We start from the raw sequence: 22,887 nt of genomic DNA on the forward strand, positions 1-22,887 counted from the left end.
TATGAAGAGACAGAAGGATTTGAGAAAGCCTACATCCATAGAAAATCTATGGTTAGTTCTCCAAGATGTTTGGAACAAACTGGCTACCTAGTTTCTTCATATACTGTGTACAAGTGTACCTAGAAGAATTGAAGCTGTTGTATGTGTCAAGAGAAAGTTAGTTGCTATGAATTATTTTATCAAGTATTATTTTTGTAGTTCCAAGACATTACGTAGCAGTTATTTAATAAGCAGACTAATGCATCATGCATTCTTTTTTCTAGGTTTTCAGTGGAAAGCGTCCAGACTCAGAATTTTCTCCTCTACCACAAAGTACTTTTCGTAAACCTCCCAGCCCACCACCTCTTGAAGGTCAGCAGGCCCTGACCTGTCTCATCAGTGAAAAGGACATTTCTCTTTTTGAGAAACTTGGAGATGGTTCTTTTGGTGTGGTTAGAAGAGGGGAGTGGAACACCCCTAATGGCAAACTGGTAGGTAAATTTATTTATAGACTGAAAAAAACTGAACCTGGCTATACACATCAGATTACTGTTGGCAAACCCCAAACTGTATTGTGTCTATAGGGGTCTTATTACTCTCCCACCACTGCAGATGTCGGGGAGAAAAGATTTGGGCGCTTGGAATTCAGCATACCTAATCATTGAGTTCTCGGTAAATAATCCAAAGCCGTGTCTCTCCCCTTTCAGAACACTCTAACACTCAGCGAGCCTAGCTTACATGTTTAAAGTTGGGATCCCTACAGCATTCAGCTGGCAGCTATCTGAAATGTATGGCCAACTTTATGTCACTGTTTTAGACTTTAAAGTGTAACTGTCAATCTTTGTTTTTTATGCGTAGGGGCAGTGATACTGACGATTTTTGTAATATACCTTAATTACTGAAATCGTACATTTCTATTAGAAAAATAACTCTTAAGTAATGCTCCCTGTCTTCTATTTACATAACTCTGGAGTCCCGCTCCACATTGACTGTGTAAAAGAGGACCTTTCATGGGAATTTTCTAGTTTAACTTAATATAGTTCCTTGCGGGGTTACCTCCGCTGATGCTGACACTCTGGTTGTTTTTTTTCAAATACCCCTCGCATGCCCCGCTGTGCCCCCCCCCTTCCCCCGCAGTTTTCGCGCTCAGTATGTTAATCCTGAGCATCGGTACAGGGAGGAGGAGACTCCAGGGTTTCTCAATGGGCGTCTCCTTCTCCCTGGCTGTGTCATGGTCCAATCACAGCGGAGCATGTCACAGCCAGGGAGAAAAAACAGCTCACCTTCTCCCTGGCTGTGCTGATCTCCGCTGTGATTGGATCGCGGCACAGCCAGGGAGAAAGAGACGCCCATTGAGAAACCCTGGCGTCTCCTCCTCCCTGTACCGATGCTCAGTATTCACATACTGGGCTCGAAAACAGCAGGGGGGCACAGTGGGGCATGCGAGGGGTATTTGAAAAAAACAACCAGGATGGCAGCATCAGCGGAGGTAACCCCGCAAGGAATGTTATTTAATTAAACAAAAAAATTTCCATGAAAGGTCTTCTTTAAGTAAACAGAAACAGTAGTGGGAAGCGAAGAAAATTCCAAATGAGGTGGAATTGGAAAAAAACGCAATTCCGCCACAGTTTTATGGGTTTTGCGACTACAGTGTTCTGTATGCAGAAAAACTGACCTGTGCCCTTCATTCTCTGGGTCAGTACGATTACAACGATACCACATATGTGTAGATGTTTTTTGTGTTTTAATAAGAAAAATAAAAAGTTTTGAAACTTTTTTTTTAACATATTCTGCCCCCCATAACTTTTTATAGTTATGTCTACTTAGCTGTGTAGGGGCTCATTTTTTGCGGGACAATCTGTAGATTGATACCATTTTGGAGTGTGTGTGACTTTTTAATCACATTTTATTACATTTTTTGGGGTAAAAGAAGCGATGAAAAAATGGTGAATCAACCATTTTGATAATATCTTTTTCTATTACACTATTCACCGTATGGGGTATTTTTATATTTTAATAGTACGGAGGTTTTCGGATGTGGCGATGTCCATGATGTTTATATTTTTTATTGCTTATATATTTAATTTTTTTATTTACATTTTAATATTTTTTTTAATTTCTAACCTTTTTAAAAAAAAATTGATACTTTTTTTTAGCTTCTCTAGGAGGCTACAATATTGACTAATTCGTTTTTTATGGCTTATACGGTATTTCCATAGAACTACAGTATAAGCTCCAATTGCTGTTATCCTATGTCGTCATACCACCTGCTGGCCAACATAGGCACTGCAGCTGTAAATATGTTGGGTCTCAGAGATTCATCGTATTAGAATTAATGACCGGCTTCCCAGATCGCCGCACAGGAAAGCTAGTCTTAACCCGGAAGCACGCGCTTCTGGGTTTTCCACTATTTAGATGCTGTGGTCGTGCTTGTCCACGTCATCTTAAGACTTAAAGGGAACCTGTCAGCTCCAACAAACATCCCAAGCCGGCAGCAGTACCTTAGAGTAGCCAGCAGCGTGTTTGTAACAATCATTTTCTTCCTGAAGGTTGTTAAGCAGAAGCTGTATGTCACAACCAGACAGTTGAGAAGCTCTGACAGGAGCTTTCCAGATCCTCCTCCTTGAGTTTCTTTGTTTTGGTTAAGTTCCTCATCTCGTTAGTCTATCTCAGCTGTCATGCAGTTGGACTGATTGCTTCCCTTTAAGTTCCTCCCCATGATGCATTAGGTTGCGGCTTATACAACTTCCTGGAGTGTGTGTGCTTGCTGTTTCTATTTCCCAGTCCTCTGCAAGATAAGTGCTGTTCCTTTATTTGTGATTTTCTGTCTGCTGGATTTTCAGGTGACCCTGACTCCCTCCGTGTCTAGTGTAGGGAGCCGGTGGTCGTGTCCCCTCACTATTGTAGGGTCTTCAGGTATTAGATAGCCGAGGTACATGGATATGCGCCCATCCACCTTTGGGGTGTTCGCATAGGCTGAGCAATTAGGGAGAGTGGCAGGTCTCATGTAGGGGTCTCCCTTTTGTTCCTTAGTTGTGGATCCAGTGAGTCATTATTGTATTGCATTGTCTTGTTCCCTGTACACCATCCGTGACACTGTAGAAACGATCTTTAATCCCCTGCCGGCGCGCTTCTCTAGTCAGGCTTGAAGTCACGGAGGCAGCGGCCTCCTTGCTTTAAGTCACGGTAACCACGCCCCCTTTGCTGTGACTGACAGCCGGCAGTTCGGCAAAGGCAGCCGAACTGTCGTGCATGAGTGCTGTCAGTCACAGTGAAGGGGCAGAGAAGGGGGCATGGTTACCGTGACTTAAAGCAAGGAGGCCGCTGCCTCCGTGACTTCAAGCCTGACTAGAGAAGTGCGCCGGCAGGGGATTAAAGATCGTTTCTACAGCTTCTGCTTAACTACCTGCAGGAAGAAAAGGATAGTTACAAACACTCTGCTGGCTACTCTAAGGTACTGCTGCCGGCTTGGGATGTTTGTTGGAGCTGACAGGTTCCCTTTAAGTGCCTGCGATCAGCATTATTGCTGGTTGCAGGCTTTGCTGTTTGAAACAGCAGAGATCCGCTGGCTATGCTGTCCACTCCACGTGCGAGCAAGTGCCATGTTTAAAGACTCTTCCAGCGCTGTACATGTACGGTGCTGGGAGCAAAAGGGTTAAGTATACTCAGACATGGAGGAACAGAATAGAACACAGCACAAAATTTCCCACATATGTGATTCATGTAGTAAGTCTCAACACACAAATAAGAGAATGTGATGGCAATACTCTGTTGTGGCATTCAACTAAAATGTGGAATTTTATCCAAACATCACAAAATAAAAAAATGCAGCATTGGAAACATTTTTTCCACAGTATACGCCTAGTCTAACCTGGTGCCGTTGCCTAATAGTTTTCTGCATGTGCCTGAAAAATGTACAAATTAAACCTCATCAGTAGGGATGAGCGAATCGACTTCTGATGAAACATCCGAAGTCAATTCACATAAAACTTTGTTAGAATACTGTACGGAGCGAGCACTCCGTATAGTATTAGAATGTATTGGCTCCTATGAGTCGAAGTTATTACTTCGCGAAGTCTAACTTCAGAAATTAATTTCTACTGTTAAAAACCTTTTACCGAACTCGGGTTCGGTTCCAAGATACCACTTGGAACCGAAACCGAGTTCAGTAAAAGATTTTTAACAATAGAAATTCATTTCTGAAGTTTCAGGTTTTTGCCCCTGGTACTGGTTAGGCTGGATAAAAGGCATATGATGTACCATAACTCTGGAAAAATAATGTGTCTCGTTGTGGTGACCGTCAATTTGGGAGCATTGCTTGGCTGATAAGACTCCCTATACCAACTTGGCAGCCTTCACAAAGAGAAACTTAATTCCTCCAGACCCATGTAAAACACTTGAAATTCATGGTGTTTGCTACACTTTTTAAAAAACTGTGTGCAAAGAAACCTAAGGATATTACCACATGGTCAGGTTTCCTGGCGCAGCTTTGGAAGCTAAAATCAGGAGTAAACCTAAAAAGATAGTATAAGGCCTCTTGCACATGACCGTGTGGCTTTTTCAGTATTTTGCGGCCCGCAAAAAATACGGATGACGTCCACGTGCATTCCGTTTTTTGCGAAACGGAACAGCTGGCCCCTGATAGAACAGTACTATCCTTGTCCGTTATGCGGACAATAATAGGACATGTTCTATCTTTGAACGGAATGGAAAAACGGAAATACGGAAACGGAAGGCATACGAAGTACCTTCCGTTTTTTGTGGATCCATTGAAATGAATGGTTCCGTATACAGTTCGTATACGGAACTCAAAAAACAGAACATAAACGGAAAAAGAAAAAAAAGTTTGTGTGCAAGAGGCCTAAAGGTCAGATACGACTTATCATCATTTTTTTTAAATATTGCATCTGGAAACCTGAACATGTGGCCATGCCATATGGGAATGCTCCTAATATTATGTCATTTATGATACATAGTTCTGGAAATTACACTTTCTTTCAGCTCAATATCGCTGTGAAGTGCTTGAAGACGGATGTACTTACACAGCCAGATGCCTTGGATGATTTCATTAGAGAGGTTAATGCCATGCATTCTCTCGACCATGTCAATCTCATCAGGCTTTACGGAGTGGTCCTTACACATCCCATGAAAATGGTATGGTGGTGCTTTACATGTATTTACATTGTGTCATGATTAGGTATTGCATTGTTGAAGCAAACCTGTCAGGTGATTTCTGCTTTTGTATCTGACAGGAGGAGATGATATAAGTCACAGAACCACCACCTTAAAATGTAACTTGTATTATATATCATCAATGAAATCTTAGTTGTCTCCAGTTTTGTGTTGAATTCCGGGGCAGGGCAGGGATGAGGGCGATCCCATGTCTGGAACCTCCTAATATCCCTAAGAGGTCCCTGGCACAAGTAAGGTCACCACCAGAAGTGTCTATCCATCAATAAGTTCGTGGTTCAATGTATAGATGACAAAAAAGATACATATAAGAACGATACTAGAAAACTATAATAATGGAGATAATAAACCAGGCAAGAGTAAACCCGTTTGTGATCACAGAGATGTCACTAGATATTAAATGAAGTCCCAAATGTTGCTATGTAAGATCACTTAAGGTCCCTCAAGTCTCTAGATATAAAATGAAGTCCCAGATGTCACTATATAAGATGACATATGGTCCCACAAGTCCCGACGAATGGTCTGTAGTGCCATAGTTCATCAGAGGACAAATGAAACGATATCTTACCAGAATAAAAAAATAAAATAAAAATTGTAGTATAGATCAAGATATTACACAGGAATATAAAAATATAGCAATAGTATTCCCTCTCTCAGTTAATGAAGTATGAGATAGTCTAGGCAGCTAGATTCCAATAAGGGTCCTCAATGGTATGCCGGACATGGGGATCTCCATGTAGCTTAAGTACCCCAGTAGATCAAAAGGAATCCTTTCTGATAAATATAGGTCCTTATATATGGTCCCGGTATCGACAAAGTCACGCTGCACCATGATACTTGCCGGCCAAGGTGAGGAGTATGTCGCTGTTGTTGTGCCCTGGACTCGATATGGCAGCTGTATATTCCTGGGTGTCAAGCATACATTAAATAAAGACCTTATTGATGGACAGACACTTCTGGTGGTGGCTTTACCTGTGCCAGGGACCTCTTAGGATATTAGGAGGTTCAAGACACGGGATCGCCCTTATCAGGGAGGCTATTCCGTTCATAGGCAGGGCCTGATTATTTCAGGGACAATATTGATGGACAGTTTCTTTTCCCTCTATTTCCCTGCCCAGGAACTCAACACAAAACCAGGGACAAGAGATTTTATTGATAAAATATAATAGTTACATTTTTGGGTGGTGGTTCTGTCACTTATAGCTCATCTTCACACTACCTTATTTATTGGACATACTGACAGTCATATAATCAGAATTGTAATTTACAGGAGATGATGATAGGAGACGAGCTGAACTTTATGATATATAGCAGGGATGGCCAACCTGAGGCTCTCCAGATGTTGCAAAACTACAACTCCCAGCATGCCTGGACTGCCAACAGCTATCAGCCTACAGCAGGGCTTGGTGGGAATTGTAGTTTTACAACAGCTGGAGAGCCACAGGTTGGCCATGCCTGATATATAGGTTTCTACAATTTGGAGCAGAGATGTTGAGTAAAAAGCAGTGTAAATCCTGTATGATTTTTAGAGGATTTCTGAGTAAATCCTGACAGGGGAAGACAGTGAGAGTCTTGATTACCTTCCCCCATCAGGATGATTGACAGCCTCCTTTATACACACTGGTGGATCCCTGAGCCAGGGTGAGCGCCTCGTCCCCCACCCCCGGCACAAGGGGCACATAGTGCAGTACACTGACTGTACTACATACAGAGAGGCAGCTGTCCAGATTATATAACTAACTACCCAGCTTACTGTTATATATGCACCTTCTTGACGTCACTGCAGGGACCCCCATCATAGATGATCTTGCAGCGTCTTGTTGCTGTCTGCCTTTGTGCGAGTATAAGTCCAAGGCAAGAGCCAATTAGCAGGAAACTGAAAGGGTCTCCAGGAAATGAACAGTCTGAAGCCTTCGTCCTCCGTGGGCACCCATTACCCAACAGGGTGTGCGGATCTCATTATTTCCTATTCTGAAGGCCTATCTAGGCAGCAGGTACTACAGAAAAACCATATGTGGGTAATGGGTCCCCAGAATGAGTCTGTCACTGCTGATACAGAGAAAGTTATCTCGCAAGGTGTGGGCAATATTTGTCAGCTCTGTAAAATCAGCAAAAGCTGCCGCTACGACCTCAAGCTGCTTCTTCAGAGCGGGATAAAAATGTGTTGCATCTGTCTCTATCATCACTCTATGAGCAGGAAAAAGAAAACATACATAAACGTGTAATCTTTGTCCTGGTTTATTATGTACTAAGTATATCTAAGCCTATTCATTATTCTCGCTTTGCATTTTTGATGTTGCATCTGTATAAGCGTCTCTAACTTATGATGTCTGTTTCACTGTCAGGTTACGGAACTTGCTCCATTGGGCTCTCTTTTGGACCGCTTGCGTAAGAACCTGAGCCACTTCCTTATCTCCACGCTCTGTCACTATGCTATACAGATTGCTAATGGCATGGCCTACCTCGAATCCAAGCGTTTTATCCACCGGGATCTTGCAGCCAGAAATATTTTGCTTTCTTCAAATGATTTGGTTAAGATTGGAGACTTTGGCCTTATGAGAGCGCTGCCCAAAAATGATGATCACTATGTCATGCAGGAGCATCGAAAAGTACCCTTTGCATGGTGAGTATTTTAAGAAAACAATTTAAGCAGCCATAATTGTATTTGTTTTGCATATCTTGCGATAAAAAAATTCTTGTCAGATATGTGCATGTTAAAAGTATATACTGTACACAGCGAAAAACTGCCATGTTACCAAAATATGCATTTTGGTAGAAAGCACAGCATACCATGTATGGAAAACAACATAATAATGATTACACAGCAGCAGTGATTATAAGCAAAAATGACATGAATTCATATTTGGAACTAAATAACATGCATAGTATGCATAGTCAAATTTTATGCAAATAAAATATACTGTGCAAAAAACTGTAAGATGTGAATTAATACTATACATACCACACAGGTCTTCATTCAATCCTGCATGTGCAAAAAATGCAGGAAGCACCAGCCAAAATTTGCATGCAATTATTGGCCATTATATATCATTTTCTATCCCCCGTGCAAACAGTTTTTCGACTTAAAGGGAACCTGTCAGCGGCAAAAGCCATCCCAAACCGCCAGCAGTACCTTCAGTAGCCGGCAGTGAGTTTCCAATGATGATTTTCTTACTGCATTCAGTTGAGGCAGAAATATGAAAAATGATCTTTTACCCTCCGTCCGTGCTATTTTCCAGTCAGGCTTGAAGTCAAGGGGGCAGCGGATCCGTCTCACAAATGTATTGCAATACTGAATACTGGATCAGTCTCTCCGGTTGTCATCCAGAAAAACGGATCCGGTATTTATCTTTTTCACAATTTTAAAGGTCTGCGCATGCGCAGACTGCAAAACCAGATCCGTTTTTCCAGAGCACTTAGGGCCGGATCCGCTTTTAATGCATTTCAATGTAAAATAATGCCGGATCTGGCATTCCGGCAAGCGTTCTGGAATTTTGGACAGAGAAAATACTGCAGCATGCTGCAGTATTTTCTCCGTCCAAAAACCGTACAGTGACTGAACTGAAGACATCCTGATGCATCCTGAACGGATTGCTCTCCATTCAGAATGCATTAAGATAAAACTGATCAGTTATTTTCCGGTATTGAGCCCCTAGGCCGGAAAAGAAAAACGCTAGTGTGAAAGTACCCTTATGCGAATCGACAGAGATAAAGTATAATGGAAAGATTTGCACCTGTTCGGTTTGTTTCACCCACATCTCATTTTGGCTCACAATCACTGATGGAAATCACTTACCTAACACGGAGCAAATCACTAACTGTGTGAATTAGGCCATAGTGCTTTTTGTTTGCAGCTCCCCCCCTCTATAAATAGACCTACTTGCATTGCCTGTTGCTTAAAACAATTTATATGCTTTTGTCCATTTTCTTCTTTTGTTTGCTGCCACTTTATTTCATTCATTTTCTTCCAGGTGTGCTCCAGAGAGCCTAAAAACCCGTACATTTTCCCATGCAAGTGACACATGGATGTTTGGGGTGACACTATGGGAGATGTTCACTTATGGGCAGGAACCTTGGATTGGCCTAAATGGCAGTCAGGTAAGTCTGAATATACTAACAGTCTGTGTGACTGCGGATGTACTGTACAGTATTCCCTCAGTCAAGCAGGAACTCCCAGTGTAATTTAAATTACTACTTTAAATTATTACATAATAAATTATACTATATTTTTCAGATTATAAAACACACTCGACTTTAAAACACACATAGGATTTGGAGGAGGAATATAAGAAAAATATTTTTCATAGACCTCCAAGCTCCATTAGCCTCAGATCAGACCCCCCAGCCTCCATCAGACTCAGATCAGACACCCAATCAGACCCTATCGGCCTCCAATCGCACCCCCAGCCCCACTCAGGCTCAGATTGGACTCATCATTAAAACGTGTGTGTATTTTGTGACAACATACCTGCATATATGCTTCGTTCTCTTCCAGCAAAGTAAACCACACAGCAAACGTGAATTATATCAACCCATAAGTGACCCCTGCCGCACATGTGACTTAAAAGGGTTTTCTCATCTCAGACAATGGGGGCATATCGCTAGGATAGCCAGCTATTTCTGTTGGCCCCATAGAAATTTATGGGAGCGGTGGCCGTGCAAGCGTGGTGTGCTCCCATTCACTACTACGATGAGAGTGCTTGGTGGTTGCCGGACCCCAGAAAACCCGGGGTCCTCCGGCCACCCCCTTCCCCGCTCCGTTCTCGGTGTAGGTGCGGGTCCCAGAGGTGGGATTCGCACCTATCAGATAATGGGGGCATATCCTAGCCATATGCCCCCATTGTCTGAGATGGGAAAAGCCCTTTAAGGACCAGCGGCATACATGTATGGCTCTGTAATCTGGGGGGTGCAGGAGCTACACCCACTCGATCAGCAGCAGGGACCCGGCTATTACTGACAGCAGAGCCTATGCTGTACCTCACATAGATCCAGACATTTTCCCATTCATTGCTTTGCTAGATTTACATCAAGATTGCAGTTTAAGGGGAGTGTCTTTTCTGCTGCAGCTCAGGAGGCAGTTGAAGGATCAAACTGAGCATGTGCGGCCTTCTTAATGAGCGCGCGGTCCTTAAGGGGTTACCATGTAACCCAATTTGTATTTAATGTAATTCAAGTTTGCTAAGTGATTTGTGTTTTTTTTTTTCTTTTGCTGGAAGAAACGGAACATAAACACAGATAACGGAACACTTTTTGGTGCATTTTTGCCACTTCTAAAATGCAGCAGCACGGCAACCTGTGGCAGCACCCTAACTGCGCCAGGACTGAATGACATCTGCGCTGTGTAGCAGCACACCGAGGGTACAGCCACAGATTCAGGGTTTTTTATGCCAAATCCAGGAGTGGATTCAAAAACAGAAGTAGTGTTTGTCTGTGATACTTTCTCTTCTTTTATGATCCACTCCTGATTACGGCTTCAAAAACTGCATCTACAAATCTGAATATGTGGCCATACTCTGAGGGAACATCTATTCATATATGTTTTTTGCAGTTTGAGGCCTAAATCAGGAGTAGATTATTAAAGTAGAAAAAGCATAAAAACAGCATAAAAAAACCGAACAGGACAGAATAGAATGTAGAATGACGGATTTGTTAGATGTATATTTACTGAAATAACTGCTACATGAGACTTATGCAATAAAATCAAAGGATTTGCAAAGTTACTCACTTTTTTTTTGAAGATCTAAAATTTATTATAGACACACCACATTATGCTCATTTGATTCTGCAGCTCCCTCTGCAGGAAAGATTATGAATAACTGTCCATCAACAATAATGAGGAAGAAGCCTATAAAGATTTTTTTTTTCTGAGTATTTTAAGATATCTTTGGCTTAGAAATGTTTACTGTACCAGTCATATTAATGTCACAAGTGAGTGGAATCGGTCTGTAAGTCTCATTTAGGCCTCCTGCACACAACCGTTTGCTGGCCATTTTTTTGCATTCCGTATACGGTCCGTATATGGAACCATTCATTTCAATGGTTCCACAAAAAAAATGGAATGTACTCCGTATGCATTCCGTTTCCGTATTTCCGTTTTTCCGTTTAAAGATAGAACATGTCCTATTATTGCTTGCAAATCACGTTCCGTGGCTCCATTCAAGTCAATGGGTCCGCAAAAATACGGAACACATACAGAAATGCATCCGTATGTCTTTCGTTTCCGTTCCGTTTTTTACGGAACCATCTATTGAAAATGTTATGCCCAGCCCAATTTTATCTATGTAATTACTGTATACTGTATATGCCATACGGAAAAACGAAACAGAAACGGAAACAAAACGGAACAACAGATCCGTAAAAAACAAACTGCAAAACACTGAAAAAGCCATACGGTCGTGTGCAGGAGGCCTAAGGGATTTCTCACAGCACTGTGTTATGTCTAATTCTTCTTTGTAGATCCTACATAAGATTGATAAAGAGGGCGAGCGGTTAGCACGACCAGAGGACAGCCCACAAGACATTTATAACGTCATGCTGCAATGCTGGGCTCACAAACCTGAAGACAGGCCTACTTTTGTAGCACTGAGAGACTTCCTGATAGAGGTATGACCACAACATATGTGCAGGCTTTCCAGCTAAGTTTACCATGACAGTTTGTTCGTATTTTCACGTTCCTTCACTTAGTAACAGGCATTGCCAATTTGGAAAACTATGTTAAATGACATTGTTGCTTTTGGAGGGATAAAATACTGCTGGACCCTGGGCACTTGAGTCTGATACTGCTAAAAGTCACTTTAATATGAAAATAGGAAAAGCCTTTCCGTGTAGAATTGTGGTCCTTGGTAGGACTACCAATAAATATGTAGTTGTGAACATCCCCTCTAAACATAAGGTGCCAGATCTAAAGCGAACATGACCTACTGTTACAATAGAACTGTATAGTATATATATATAACAGTAGAATAGAGAGTATTAGGTACCTCTAAAGGTGCCACCAAATCAGATACCATATTACCACAGCTTAGAACCATAATGTTAGATAGTATAATCAAGGTCATGCACAAACCAACAATTAATCATAGAAAGCATGTACCAATTAAAGCTTAACCTTAAATAATAAATTACTAAAAAGGCTCCTGTTAGGAGCTATTATTATATACCCAGAGAAAGAACTGCTAAAGATAACAAAAATGCGAGAAGCGGGCAGAGGGGAAGTACACCAGGACAGGGTGTCGGGGAGTCTGTCCCTATATGGTCCCTAGTATAGACTCAGCCCAGAGGAACACCCCAATGGTGGGTGCCCTCTGTCCCCGTACCTAGGCCTATTGTACTCCTACCAGCCCTAAAATGCAAATGACAATACCAATACCCTAGGTCCCGACGCGTTTCCCCAAAGCAAAACAGATATATTACAGCTTCATCAGGGGATATATAAAGGGCAATAAAGTAGCAAAAATCATAAAAAGACAATGATAATGTTGTGATGATGGAGACCCCCACAATACATCAGAGTATGCACAAGAATAATAATGCAAATGGACATGGGGGTATCCTTTGAGCCAGACAGCAGCTGAATGTGGAATACACACAGTGGGGAGGAGAGATCGGGCAGTGTTTCAAAGAGAGGCGGGAGAATGTGCGGCCAATCTAAATAAACCCTCCCACCCACGTGATAAATGTTAGCCAGGATGAGCCATCCATAAAATATGGTAAGAATACTGTTAAACCTACATCACACAGATGCCTATAAATAAAGATGCTTAATATAGCCGGGAACGCCGAATTAGAAAGCATGTCAGGAGCAGGCCACATACAGGCTGCGAAAACCGGAAGCGACCCGCTCACATGACCGGAACTCTGTGCGTTCCATGCTAGTAACTCACAGCGGAGATGCCCGCCGGGAGAGCCCTAGGTATAAATAATGAGGCCACGTGATCGGAATGTGCTATACTGTGCATTACTCAAATACAGTAGCCTGTCTAACTTAAACATAATATAGGGGGAGAGAAATTAATGATGGAGGGCAGCACTTGGCATAAGCTGATATGAATAAAGCTTAGTACTTGCCCATAGATCAAAATAATAACTACATAATGAAACCAGCCCTGATGATAAGAATGGAAATTAAAGATAACCACGCAGAAACAAAAAAACAATAACCCCCAGGTAAATGGTAACTCCATAAAAGTACCCCAGGTACAAAAAAGATCAAATAATAAGACGCTTCTCGCTTCCCCCTGTAGGCCAGTCCCTGCCTGATTTTTAGGTTGAAATCATATAGAATCAATATATGTTACATTGAAAAATGACAATGATTTATTCTCTGTATCACAGGCTCAGCCAACAGATATGAGAGCCCTGCAGGATTTCCAAGAGCCAGACAAGCTGCACATTCAGATGGATGATGTCATAACTGTCATCGAGGGCAGGTACCATTTTCTCCCTACCAGGGAACATATAGTGCATTGCAATCAGGACATATTGTAATTTATATGATAACTTTGCGTAATGTTAAAGGGGTTGTCCAAGTTGAATTTATTGATGACCTATCCTCATAATATGTTTAGTGACATAGATAGCGTGAAAACTAGTGCAAAGTGAGTCTATAGGAACTAGGCAGGTTCTGACAGGGAAATACAACAACTACAGTCTTGTTTGTTTCTATGAAATATTCCTCCATCTGTGACCAGAAAAAGTGGAGTTTCATATAAATAAGCGGATGTAGAAATGAAAAATCAACTGCCAGTACAAAGCAGGTGATTGGAAGCACAGAGGAATACCTTGCCAGCAGTAAATGGCTTAGAGTATGCCTACACAGGATGGAAAGAATCCGTTGTGGTTTTTGCATTGCAAAGGGTGAAATACAATGTGAAAATCTGCAGAAAGAATTGACATGCTGCGGATATAATATGCACACCGCTTGTCAATTTACGGATATCACAGCTTTTCGATATCTTAAAACCTCATCCACGTTGCTGTTACTATATCACTGCAGATTTTCCAGTTACTTCAACAGATTTTTTTTTTCTGTCCAAGTAGATGTATCCTACCCTGTACAGAGGGAAAGTAGTAAATCATTTTCTGCCATTGACAGTATTAACCTCTTGGTACCCTGATCCCACTCCATACACGGCAGGTGACGACTGTGTAAGATCGGTGAAAATGGCAATCCTGGTGATTTAACCCTTCCGGTGCCGTGGTCAATAGCAACCCTGGTTAGACAACTGCCTGGTGCCCTGTGAAGGCTCCCAGCACTGTCATATTGAGCTGCCTGGCATGGCTTCACAGGCAGCCTGTCATAATCCCATAGACTGCAATAGTATTCTATTGCAGTCTCTGATACAAGTGATCAGAAGATCAAATGTACAAGTACCCTAAGCGTTAAAAATGTTAAAAAAAATATCCAAAACATTCACATCACACTCCCATTTCCCAATTTTACATATAAATAAACAATAAAATAAACAATAAAAAATAAAGATGATACATAGCTCTGCTTTCTAATTGCTGTTAAGAACAGCTCAGGGAACATGGCCGCCCCATAATTACGTAAGAAAATAAAAGCAGATTAGGAAAAAAAATATGTGTTGGTATCTGGTTTTAACTGGCAGAAAAAATTTTGGTGACACATTTCCTTTAAAATATCAAAATATTTTTCCTGAGTGGTGAGTGCTGTAACAGAAAAAAAATGAATAAAAATTTGATATTTGCCATTTTTTGGTCATTTTGCCCCTCAAATTTTTTTTATAAAAAGTGATCAAAAAGTTTTACCTCAAAATGGTACCAATAAAAATTAGAGCTTATCTCTCAAAAAGTCCCCCACACAACTCTGTAGACAAAAACATAAAAAAGTTATGGCCATCCAAATATGGCCATGCAAAGAAGTGAAACCGTACAGTAGTAAAACTGTATAAATCACCATAATTGTGCTGACCCACAGAATAAGCTTGTCATGTCACTCTTGGCTTATAATGACCACCATAAAAACAAAACCCAAAAAACCATGGTGGATAACCTTTTGTTTGACATTTCACTCGACAAAAATTTATTTAGTGAAATAAATGGTGCTATTAAAAATACAAGAGTTCCCATAAAATAAAGCCCTTTTAAGGCTGTATATATACTGAAAAGTAAAAAAGTTATGGGTCTTGGAAGACGGGGTGGAAAAAACAAAAACGCAAACACGAAAATTGGCTCTGTCCTTAACTGGTTAAAATGTAGCATCTCCAGGTGTACTTCCTAATGCAGTTGTTCAGTTTGGTATAAATTGTAATGTTTTACACTACATCCAGTGCACAGAATTTTTTTACAAAAAAAAATAAATCATTTTTTTTTCTAAGCAGATCTTGTAGCCTATGTCAGGATGAATATGTGCCAGTATGCATTATATCGGCAATTAACAGCTTGTCATTTTGCTAACACATTGGAAAATCAGGGGTTACACAGTGAGTATACCACTGACTCACACTGTTGGTAGGTTATCAGATCTGGGTGGAGAGCTGAAAGTGAGTCACGGGGGAGCGCCCATCACAACCACACCTCGTAATTGTGCCCAAGCGTCAGAAACAGGCTGAGTAGACTGATTGCTACAACCAGGCCAGAAAGGAATCTGCATGGATTTTAACCCTTTCACTTACATCCTTGTAACATAACTGATAGCTGCATAGTTTTACTTTTTCAGGACAGAACATTTGTTGTTCAGTGGTGTATAATACAAATAGGGTGTGTGTCCATAAGGTCACAGCTTCTAGATATCTGTGTGTGACCATGTGTAGTCATGTAGAAGGCTTGGCACATGGCTGATCTTTCTGTATAATGAGTATAGTACAAATGTCACAATAATTCAAACATTAAAGGGGTATTCCACTCTGAGACATTCAACGACTGAGATCAGAATATCCATCTTAAGTGGTGGCTGGAGTTATAGAAGCAGCCAAGCTCCGAAGGCACCAAAATGGCTGTTTAGGCCAGTTGGGTATGAGGTGGCGTAAATTCCACTGTCAATTTGTTGAAGATTTTGCTGCTGATAAACCATGGATTTCCTCCTTTGTATTGTAAAGGATGAAATCAGCATGGTTATCTGCAGCATAAGCTGACATGCTATCAATTTGAAATCCACACCACATGACAATACCGTAGTTTGTCACGCTTCAGTATGGGAGGGAAACACCACACCGAGCATAGGAGGGAAGGGGGGAACAGGGAATCAGGCCTGAGAACTAGGGAAGGAAAATGGATACCTCCTAGTGAAAACCCTAACCAAAATCATGACTGACTACCAGTATGAACAGACCCCAAAGGTAGGTGAGTTCATACGCATGAATACCTAATGTCGTATCAAGCCCTATAGTACCCTGGTACTAATGGCAGGGACGAGACTACCTGTTCCTCCAAAAGGAAGGATGAACAGGAGTCTCCATCAGGCCTAATACAAACAATAGGGAAATGCAACCCATAGAACCCAAACAAAATACAAAAGGGAAAGGAAAGACTTAGAGAAGATTAAATTACCCTAATAGCCACACCTGGGGAAAGAAGGTGTGGCAAGCACCAGAAACAACACAGACATCATTTGATCCAAACGGAAAACATGTCAGATGAAACCACGTGTTGCCATTCTCATTGATCTCCTTCCACCTATCGCGGAAACGTCTGTGATAGAAGGGGGGGGGGGGTACTATGGCTGACACACAGGACCGACCTTATCCGGGTGAGCCCTGTGAAAAGCTTTCACCAAACGACTGGCATTCACGTCAGATGCCGGTACCCACATCCTCTCCTCTGGTCCATAACCCTTCCAGTGAACAAGATACTGAAGAGATCTACGGAGAACTTGAGTCAATTATCTTGGCGATCTGAAATTCCAAACTACCGTCCACCATGACAGGAGCGGGTGGCAAGGAAGACGGCTCCAAAGGTTCAACATCAACAAAGATTTATGAAACACATTATGAATTTTCAGGACCTGAGGGAGTTCAAGATGAAAAGCTACAGGATTAATAATGGCAGTGCTCTTATATGGACCAATAAATCTTGGACCCAACTTCCAAGAAGGTACCTCCAACTTAATGTTTCTTGTGGACAGTCACACAGAATCACCCACTCTTAGGTCCGGACCTTTCATATGTTTCCTGTCAGCCATACGTTTATACTTGTTGCCCATATTCATCAAGTTATCTTGAATTTTCCGCCATATAGGTGACAATGATGACGAAAAATGTTCCTCCTCAGGGATACCAAAAGTATCTGAAACAGAAAATGTGCCAAACTGCAGGTGAAACCCATATGCCCCAAAAAACGGCGACTTCCCAGTGGATTCCTGTCTGCAATTATTTATGGCAAACTCTGCCAAAGACAAAAACGAAGACCACTCCTCCTGGTTCTCAGAGACAAAACATCTCAAGTAAGTCTCCAGACTTTGATTAGTGCTCTCCGTCTGTCCGTTCGACTGAGGATGAAAAGCCGAAGAAAAGGACAGTTGTATTCCTAGTTGAGTACAGAGCAATCTGAGTCCCACGATCCGAGATCATGTCAGAGGGAATGCCATGGAGTTTCACAATGTTGTCAACAAACACTTGTGCAAGTGTTTTAGCATTAGGTAGGGCCGGCAACGCTATAAAGTGCACCTTTTTACTAAAGCGATCAACTAACACCAGAATAACTGTCTTTCCTCAAGAATTAGGTAGATTAGTGATAAAATCCATGGATAAGTGAGTCCATGGTCTGGAAGGGATGGGCAACAGAAGTAGAGATCCAGAAGGCCGAGTATGTGTCACCTTAGCTCGTGCACAGGTATTACAGGCTGACACATAGTCCTCAACACATTTACGCAACCCCGGCCACCAGAATCTACGAGAGATGAGGTCAGCAGTGGATCTGCTCCCTGGGTGTCCCGTAAGAACCGTACAGTGATGTTCCTCAAACACCTTGTGACGCAATTCCGATGGCACAAACAGTTTCGCAGATGGACAAGAATCTGATGCGTCTCGCTGGACCTCTAACACCTTCACCTCTAGGTCGGGGTAAAGAGCGGGTATAGGACTCGGATTTTAAAAATCACCACCTCCAGGAAAACTACTTGACCAGGCATCTGCCTTGACGTTCTTAACCCCAGGACGATAGGTGACAGTGAAATTGAATCTGGTGAAAAACAAAGACCATCTGGCCTGCCTCGGGTTCAATTGTTTAGCCGACTCCAGGTAAGCCAGGTTTTTGTGATCTGTGAACACCTTGATCGGATAAATCTCCCCTTCCAACCAATGACACCATTCCTTAAAAGCCAACTTAATGGCCAGTAACTCTCTGTTCCCCACATCATAATTTCTCTCTGCGGACAAGAGTTTTTTTTAGAGAAAAAGGTAATGGGCCCTGCGATAAAACTGCTCCTACCCCCACCTCGGACGCGTCCATATCCACAATGAAAGGTTGTGATACATCCGGCTGCACCAATATAGGGGCGGAAGAGAAGCATTCCTTAATCGCAGAAAAGGCTCGCAACGCCGAATCAGACCACACTGAAACATCTGTCCCTTTCTTAGTCATGTCAGTTAAGGGTTTTACTATTGTCGAATACTTCTGAATACATTTTCGGTAATAGTTGGTGAACCACAAAAACGGCATAAGAGCCTTCAGATTTTCGGGTCGAACCCAGTCCAATACCGCACGAAATTTCTCTGTATCCATTTGAAAACCTGAAGATGACAGCAGGTAGCCCAAAAACTGCACCTTGTGTACAGCAAAAACACACTTCTCTCATTTTGAGAAAAATGTATTATTTCTTAGGTTCTGTAACACCTGTCTAATGTGATCCTGATGTATTTCCACGTCTGGATAATAAATTAGAAAGTCAACCAAATGCACGACTACAAACCTCCCCACAAGGTGATGAAAAATGTAATTCACAAAATGCAGGAAAATCGTAACAGCATTGTTCAACCCAAAAGGCATGACCAGGTTCTCAAAGTGCCCCTCAGGAGTATTTTCCATTCACCCCTTCCTTGATCCTAACCAGATTATATGCCCCCCTTAAGTCCAACTTGGAGAACACCTTGGCACCTACAATCTGGTTAAACAAATCGGGATTTAAAGGGTAAGGATCACGGACAGTAATCCGATTGAGTTCACGGAAACCCAGACATGGCTGAAGACCTCCGTCCTTTTTTTTTTAACAAAAAAGAACCCTGCTGCCACTGGAGATTTGGAAGGTCTTATGTGTCCTTTAGCCAAACTCTCGGCAATATACTCTCTCATAGCCAGTCTTTCAGGTCCAGAAAGGTTATACAATCTAGATTTTGGCAATTTAGCTCCGGGAATAAGGTTGATAGGACAATCATATTCCCGATTCGGAGGTAAATCCTGGCATCCACTCTCAGAAAATACATTGGCGAAATCGAGATATAAAAGAGGGTAATGTCTTAGTAGTTAAAACAGACAATTGTATTCAGACAATTGTCAATGCAAAAATCACCCCAATCCAAAGTCTGTCTAGCTTGACAATCGATGGTTGGATTGTGCTTGCTTAACCACGGTAAACCCAGAACTGCTGGAGAAGGGAGACCCTCAAACACAAGATAAATTCTTGATGAAAGTCATCCACTCTTAATCTGATATCATGCACCACTTGAGATAAACACTTCTGAGTTAGAGGTGCAGAATCAATAGCAAAAACTGAAATGTTTTTTTTCTAATGCACTCGGAGACAACCCGTGCATACAGACAAACTGAGCATCAAACAGGTTCACCCCAGCCCCGCTGTCGATAAACACCTCAATCCCCACAGTTTTTTACTTTAGCGCCACCTCAGCAGTCAGGAGAAATCGGGTACTATCAGTCAAAGACAAATGCATATTTTCTGACTCTCCTCTCGCCCCTCCAAGAGTCAAACAGGAATTAAAAATCCCTCTTTTTTCTTTTTGCCGTTGAATTTATGGACATACTCTGATAAAATGTCCCTTCTGTTCGCACAAAAAACACACTCTCTTCCTATTATCAGTATGCTTAAAAGTGGGTCCAGGAGTAGCTCCCCCTAATGGCATGGGTTCGTCCCCAGGAGTAGCTTCACCCAAAGCGTCAGAGGAGGACGATACAACATGTGATAGTACATCCTGAGAGTCGGGGCCCCTAGATCTCTCAGGCGACTATCAATGCCTATAGCAAGAGACTTAGCAGCCTCCAGAGACACTGGGGTTTCATGAAAGACCAAAGCGTCCTTCAGCCTCTCTGATAACCCTTGACAAAACTGGCTACAGAGGGCAGGATTGTTCCACTTCATATCCGTAGTCCACCTCCTAAACTCAGAGCAATAAATCTCAGTGGAACGATCAGACTGACGAAGGCCACTCAGCTTGGTTTCGGCTAGAGAGGTCCGATCCGGATCATCATAGATAACAGCCAAAGCTTCGAAAAATTCATCTACTAACCGAAGAGACTCCTTAAGCAAGGAAATAACCACACCGACTCGCTGTTTCTCATCCCCAGATGAGTGTGGACATAGCCTAAAATACAGCTTGCACGCCTCCCTAAACAAAATTAAATTATCACGTCCCCCAGAAAATCTGTCCAGGAGGAGAATTTTAGGCTCCAGATAGGCCTGGTCTCCACCGCTACCACCAGGACCAACAGCCTGTGATCTCTGCATCTGCAAGACGGTCGTGCGGAGGTCAGCTACCTCCAAAGATAGCCCTTGCAGGTGAAGGTGACCTGCCAGTGCAGCAATAGGATCCATGGCTGCACACAAACAAACAAAAAAATGGCGGTTTATAATGTCACGCTTCGGTGTGGGAGGGAAACACCACACCGATCATAGGAGGGAAGGGGGGAACAGGGAATCAGGCCTGAGAACTAGGGAAGGAAATTGGACACCTTCTAGTGAAATCCTTAACCAAAATTCTGACTGACTACAAGTATGAACAGACCCCAAAGGTAGGTGATTTCAAAGGAGGAATACCTAGAGTCCTATCAAGCCTTACAGGACCCTGGTACTAATGGCAGGGACCAGACTACCTGTTCCTCTAAAAGGAAGGACGAACAGGAGTCTCCTTCAGGCCTAATACAAACAATATGGAAATGCAACACACAGAACCCAAACAAAATACAAAAGGGAGAGGAACGACTTAACTTCAAAGGAGCAATGGAAGCACCAGGAACTCAGCCGAGATCCAAACTACAATCTATCAAAAAGGTCCAGACAGAAGCTATAAACCGCACAGCATTGTGGGAGAAGCAACTATGAATAGAGAAGGTTAAATTACCCTAATAGCCACTCCTGAGGAAAGGTGTGGCAAGCACCGGAAACAATACAGACGTCATTTTATCGAAACGGAAAACATGTCAGATGAAACCATGTGTTGCCAGTCTCACCGCTCTCCTGCCACCTGTTGCGGGAACGGCCGCGACACAGTTTTTTCCGCAGCTTGTGGACTACACATCTTAAATTCTAATCTTCTTTGCTGATGTTGCAAAACTGCAGATTTGCCACGTGCAAATCAGCAGCATATATTTATCCCGTGTGGACAGAAAAGAATGCAGTTTTTCCCAGATGAGTGTTTTCTTGCCAAGGACTATAGTCCACAAGGAAGAGAGGTATAGTTGAAAAAGATCTCTTTTTTGAGATCCATTCCCAGCTTTGGCTACAAAAAAAATTGCATCCAAATACAAGCATGAGCAGGACCTAATGGTGAGGTCAGGGCTCTGCTATAGTAGTCTCGCAATTGAAATGAGATGAAGCCGTTGTGCAATGCAGGTCATTACACAACTAAAGTTATTCCACTGAATGGCAAAGTAACACAAAAAGTAATGCAACTCCAACAGTAACACAACGGTTGTGCAACAAAAGTCAGAATGTAGCCCGGCCATTTCATTCAATACATTTTCAAAGAGGAAAAGTACATATGGGGGGATGAAAATGCACAATACTTTCTACTATTCAACTTTCCTATATGGAAAACCGCAAAAAAATAAAATAAAGCAGAACATAAACTTTATTATGCTCAAGGGTGAGGGGAAGCATTTTTACAAATGGCCACTTTACTATTACTATTTGATTTTGGCCTCTTGCACACGTCCGTATGGCTTTTTCAGTATTTTGCGGTCCGCAAAAAATACGGATGACGTCCGTGTGCATTCCATTTTTTGTTCAACGGAACAGCTGGCACCTGATAGAACAGTACTATCCTTGTCCGTTAGGCCTCTTGCACACAAAAGTTATTTTTTCCGTTTTTTGCGTTCTGTATACGGACTGTATACAGAACCATTAATTTCAATGGATCCGCAAAAAAAACGGAAGGTACTGTGTATGCCTTCCGTTTCCGTATTTCCGTTTTTCAGTTCCAATCAAAGATAGAACATGTCCTATTAGGCCTCTTGCACAGGACCGTATGGCTTTTTCAGTATTTTGTGGTCCGCAAAAAATACGGATGACGTCCGTGTGCATTCCATTTTTTGCAGAACTGAACAGTTGGCCCCTGATAGAAGAGTACTATACTTGTCCGTTATGCGGACAATAATAGGACATGTTCTATCTTCGAACGGAAAGGAAAAATGGAAATATAAAAACGGAAGGCATACGGAGTACCTTCCGTTTTTTTTTTTCGGATCTATTGAAATGAATGGTTTAGGTACACGTCCGTATACGTAGGGCAAAAAACAGAACGAAAAAAAAAAAACGTTCGTGTGCAAGAGGCCTTTACAGCTGGCCATACATATTAGAGAAGATGGTTG

General features: G+C 42.1%; 1 protein-coding gene across 9 annotated transcripts in view; it reads left to right on the forward strand.

Annotated features, from left to right (window-relative positions):
• Positions 1-22,887, forward strand: part of TNK2 (tyrosine kinase non receptor 2) — a 243,409-nt gene that overhangs the window by 172,156 nt on the left and 48,366 nt on the right. For all 9 annotated transcript variants that reach the window (XM_040428413.1, XM_040428412.1, XM_040428414.1 and 6 more), the window contains 6 exons: positions 264-470; positions 4,981-5,133; positions 7,515-7,792; positions 9,141-9,267; positions 11,626-11,772; positions 13,504-13,598. In XM_040428413.1, the coding sequence (XP_040284347.1) occupies positions 264-470; positions 4,981-5,133; positions 7,515-7,792; positions 9,141-9,267; positions 11,626-11,772; positions 13,504-13,598 (1,007 nt within the window). The remainder of the gene's footprint in view (positions 1-263; positions 471-4,980; positions 5,134-7,514; positions 7,793-9,140; positions 9,268-11,625; positions 11,773-13,503; positions 13,599-22,887) is intronic.

The sequence above is a fragment of the Bufo bufo genome, chromosome 4 (assembly GCF_905171765.1).
Source record: "Bufo bufo chromosome 4, aBufBuf1.1, whole genome shotgun sequence".
In the NCBI taxonomy this organism is placed as follows: Eukaryota; Metazoa; Chordata; class Amphibia; order Anura; family Bufonidae; genus Bufo; species Bufo bufo.